The sequence below is a fragment of the Ammodytes marinus genome, assembly GCF_949987685.1.
Source record: "Ammodytes marinus genome assembly, chromosome: 19".
Classification (NCBI taxonomy): Eukaryota; Metazoa; Chordata; class Actinopteri; order Uranoscopiformes; family Ammodytidae; genus Ammodytes; species Ammodytes marinus.
Window position 1 is genome coordinate 25,599,982 of NC_137223.1, and position 5,000 is coordinate 25,604,981.

General features: G+C 41.3%; 1 protein-coding gene across 4 annotated transcripts in view; it reads right to left on the bottom strand.

The window, feature by feature from the left end:
* col12a1b (collagen, type XII, alpha 1b) overlaps positions 1-5,000 on the bottom strand; it is a 184,809-nt gene that overhangs the window by 71,223 nt on the left and 108,586 nt on the right. For all 4 annotated transcript variants that reach the window (XM_080048160.1, XM_080048159.1, XM_080048158.1 and 1 more), the window contains 2 exons: positions 2,688-2,827; positions 1,636-1,765 (listed from right to left, as the gene is read on the bottom strand). In XM_080048160.1, coding sequence (XP_079904286.1) covers positions 1,636-1,765; positions 2,688-2,827 — 270 coding nt within the window. The remainder of the gene's footprint in view (positions 1-1,635; positions 1,766-2,687; positions 2,828-5,000) is intronic.

Consider the following 5,000-nt stretch of genomic DNA (forward strand, 5'->3'; position numbering starts at 1 on the left):
CGCAGCCTAGGCTCTGTAAACTTGTATATAAACAAACGGGGTAACTGTGGAAGGATGTGCATTATTTCCAGATTTACAATATGCAAAATATGTGCATATATGCAGACGACACACACATTTACATAACCAACCTGGATAAACTCCCAGAAAACTTGAGGCCTTCTATGCTTTAACTTTTTATTTGGATGCTCTCTTAAATTCAATTTCTTTTCATTTTTAACTACATTTACTAAATTGCGCCTTGATCTTGCCTCTTGCTTTTATATCCGGCGCATCCCCGTTTGTTTTCATATGGAGGCTCTGTCGATGTGACGTCACTTCAGGTGCGCCCTGGATTATGGGTCAGAATCGCGAAAATAGGATGCTTTTTTCAACACTAAAAATCTTGGCCGGGCGTACTAGACATCCGGGTCTTTCTAACCATCCTAAATCTGGCCAGAAGAATCGGGACATCCTAAAGCTTTCTTCTACCATACTAAATAGTGGATAGTGTGCGATTTGGAACACAGGGAAAGTTTGTCTGCAGTCCTGCCCTGTTGGCCACTGACAGCTGGTCTGTTAAACCAATCACCTTTGACCTTTTCCTCCACAGCTGGAGGAGATGGTTAAAAGCCAACAGAAGTCCACTCTAATGTACATTCCTCATATGTTTAGACTCACCTAAATACGTCTAAACCTACGACAAAGTAACACTGTATTCACCGTTGACATTCAATTATTCTCTGTCTTTTTCTGGATGGCTATTTTGAAAACTAATATGATCTTAAATTGACATTGGACTCTTCCCCACGGGGAGCTAGTCTGATTAGTTGTATTTTCAAATAAGCTGTGTTCTTTTAACAGCAGATGTTAGAAAAAAAAGGGGCGGGGTGTGGGGGGGGGGGGGTTATATAACATAGATTTATAATACGACCATCTACTCTACTACATGACTTACTGTGTCTGTAGTTAATAAGCCCTGAAAGTGTTCAGTCAGCCCGGTTTAACCCCCCAGACATTTTATGATGGTGGTGTGATCATTTCCTCTATAATCGTGACATTTTTACTGAAGCGATTTATACTTTTTAATAAAAAGAAAGTGTCTCTTGTGCCCAAAGTTACGGAAAGCACTGTAGGTTAAATAAAACAGCAGGATCTGAGTTTTATATGACGTCAGTTTGAGTGTGAACATTATTCCAGAATCAGATACCAGTGCAGGCATCGTGCTTTTGCCTGCTCCTTCTTGAACTTATATTTTTTTCTTTCTTTGATATGATTGGATTGCTCTATCTATCTTTGTATTTTTCATCATATTTTTTTTCTTTTAAAGGTGCTCCGAGGAACTTTCAGTTTGTGTTTATTTTAGCTTCCCCTCTTTGGACAAAAGCGGTAGTGATTTTACCACGCCAGCTGTTGTTCCTGGGTGAGCTTACATAACCATGACAAAGGCATTAAGAAAAACGATATAAAAATAGCATTCTTTGCACTGATGGTCTCGTTTTGCTGTTACATGTAGTTTATGATCATCAGAGGAAAAATCCGACTGTCTAAGAAATATTTAAAAGTTCCTCGTAGCTCCTTTAAATGTTTAAATTCATGTTGATTGTTCGAGATAAATTAAAAAAATCAAATCAAATCAAACAGGGGAGGACTTACGTGTCTTTCCGTCATCTGACTGGCGCAGACCCTCTCCCTCTGGGTAAACTGGGACCACCGTTACAGTGTAGGGAGTGTCTGACAGGAGGCTCCTCAAGATGGTGTTCGTGGTGCCTCCTGATACCTGCTCCTGTTCACACACACACATACACACACACACACACACACACACACACACACACACACACACACACACACACACACACACACACACACACACAAGACAGGATTATAACTAGTGCTGTCAGTTTAACGCGTTATTCAGAATCAACTTTATTTGTCATTACTTTTCAGTTTACACCCCGCCAAGAAACATAGAAAGACAGTGACCAATAACATGGGGGGACAGGAGGGCGTAACTGTAGGGTCGTCTAGCTGGGCCGTGCCCCTTATCATAGATGGAAAAAGGAAAACAAAAGGGAAAGATGAGGGGGAAAAAAAGGCAATTCCCAAACTGGGCTCCATATGAAAACAAACGGGGATGCGACGGATATAAAAGCAGGAGGCAAGATCAAGGCGCCATGTTACGATGAAATAAAAGAGTAAAGGTATGTCCCGATAGTAGCATACTGCATCCTAACTAGATTGTTTTTATCGTCAGAAGTAGTATGTAGATTGAGGTTGCGTTCCGAATCGCATACTCTTTCTTTTTTCTATTCTACATACTACATCCGACGATAAAAAGAATCTAGTTAGGATGCAGTAGACATACTATTGGGACATACTTTTCTCTCTTATTTCATCATAACATTGCGCCTTGATCTTGCCTCTTGCTTTTATATCCGTCGCATCCCCGTTTGTTTTCATAACATGGACCTATAGGCTTCGTCGATGTTACGTCACTTCACGTGCGCACTGGATTGTGGGTCAGAATCGCCCAAATAGGATGCACTTTTCAACACTAACAATCTTGGCCGCATGAAGTAGACCATCCGGGTATTCTAACCATCCTAAATCTGGCCACAAGAATCGGGACATCCTAAATCTTTTTTCTACATACTATATAGTAGAAAGTATGCGATTCGGAACGCAACCTGAGTCTTTATTCTCACCATGTCCTCTGCGCCCCCTGTGGATGGAACGTAGAAGATTCGATACTGGCGGACATTTCCCTCGGCCGGCTCCCAGCGAACCTTCAGAGAACTGGTGGTCGGGTCGGTCACCTGGAGGTTCTTCACTCCACCCAGAGGCTCTGGAAGAAAGATACACAGAGACAGGCATTACTACCTCAGTCTGTCTGTCAGTCAGTCAGTCAGTCAGTCAGTCAGTTTGTCAGTCAGTCAGTCAGACAGTCACTCACTCACTCACTCACTCACTCAGTCACTCACTCACTCCACCCAGAGGCTCTGGAAGAAAGACACACAGAGACAGGCATTACTACCTCAGTCTGTCTGTCTGTCAGTCAGTCAGTCAGTCAGTCACTCAGTCACTCAGTCACTCACTCACTCACTCACTCACTCACTCCACCCAGAGGCTCTGGAGGAAAGATACACAGACAGGCATTACTACCTCAGTCTGTCAGTCAGTCAGTCAGTCAGTCAGTCAGTCAGTCACTCACTCACTCACTCACTCACTCACTCACTCACTCACTCCACCCAGAGGCTCTGGAAGAAAGACACACAGAGACAAGCATTACTCACTCACTCACTCACTCACTCACCGTTGAGTTGATATACAATAAAAAATGTGTAATTAATGGACACTTTCCCTTTATTAAATAAACAGCATCAGCTCTCCCCAGCTCTGACTGTGGGATGCATTACACAGACATTACATGATTTGAGTTTCCTGTGTGTGAGTTACAGCCACAGTCAGAAGCCAAACCAGCATCAAACACACTGCTCTGCCTTTGACCTTGTGGAGCAACATATGTGTGAGAGGTTAAAACGCTTCAGGGAGCAAAGTAAGACAGAACTAACTTCTGTTGCTATGTTGAAAAATGATGTTATTGTTGTCTATGTGTGATTTTACTGGCTATAGTAGAGTGTTGTCTTGTTCTCTCCCTCTCCCCTTTCCCCCCCAGGAGGTCATTCACCTCCTACCAGGCCATTGCTTTAATAAGACATTGTTTCTTAGCAATTTTTTAAATAAAGGTTGATGATGATGATGATGATGATGATGATGATCAAGTGTGATCTGCTGCTGACAGTTCGACACTCTGGTCCTTTTTGCACAATGAATTACTTATTTATTCATACAGAAACTCCTATATTGTATATGTATTTGTCTATCTTGTCTATTTTTTTTAGTGTTGTCTCGTATATTTGTTGTTTATGCCTGTGCACTTTTTATATGTTCACCGCGGGACAGGGGGAAACGTTTTTCTCAATTCCCTTACATGTCTTGTACATGTGAAGTGTTGACAATAAAGCTGACTTTGACTATGATACTTTTTGACTTTTATGACCTATAAACGTTGTTATAATGATTTATAGTCATGTTTAACCATACTAGCTTATCAAATAATTACGTACATGCATTTAGACGTATTGCCTGCTGACCGTCTGGGGTGGCTGTGCAGAGCGCTAAACACTAGGGCAGCCGGTCGAGAAATCACGTGTTCAAATCGGTTCAGAATTTCCTGATATTCTTGTCATCACGAAAAGCGGATGTGTGGTAATGCTGCTCAGGCAAGCTCCGGCCATGCCCCCACCTTCCTGCTCTCAAATCTCCCCGCGCACTGCTGAAAGTGTTCCGGAAGGAAGGTAACCAATCACAACAGAGTGGGGTTTGCAGGAGGGTGGGGGGGAGGCGGAGAAGCACAAAGCCGAGCGTGGAGCAGACTGCTGTGCTCGCTCAGATGAGAGGAAGAGTTTCCCGAAAATCTACATGGTTTTTTGTGATGTGATTCGTGTCAGGTTGCTCTATAGCAGTTTTTAACAAGAAATTAAGACCAGAAAAGTAGTATAATAGGAGATCTTCAACCCCATAACACCTACTCTGTCATATTTGATATACTGTATGAGTTTATGAAATTTCAAGAATTTTCTGCTGTATTTTGTGCCTTATTTTACTGGGTTTAATAAATAAAAGATATTGACTGATCCGTTTAAACATTTACATTAGAGTTTGAAGTGATTGTCACAGTGTAGAGATAATAAGATAACATGTTGAATAAAAAAAAAATTAAAAAAGTATTGTAAATAAAGACACACATACAGCTCAATAGATGAAATAACAATAGTGAATGAATTTTTACTGTATTTCGTGCCTTTTTCTTTTCATTTTTAGGAAGTTTGTAAATTCTTTTTGCACACATTTCTAGGCAGTTAAATATAATTGATCAACATATCTTGAGGTGCTATTTCTAGTCTTTTTCCATCTTCAAAAGCAGTTAACAAATGCAACATAGTCCAACAGTTGTC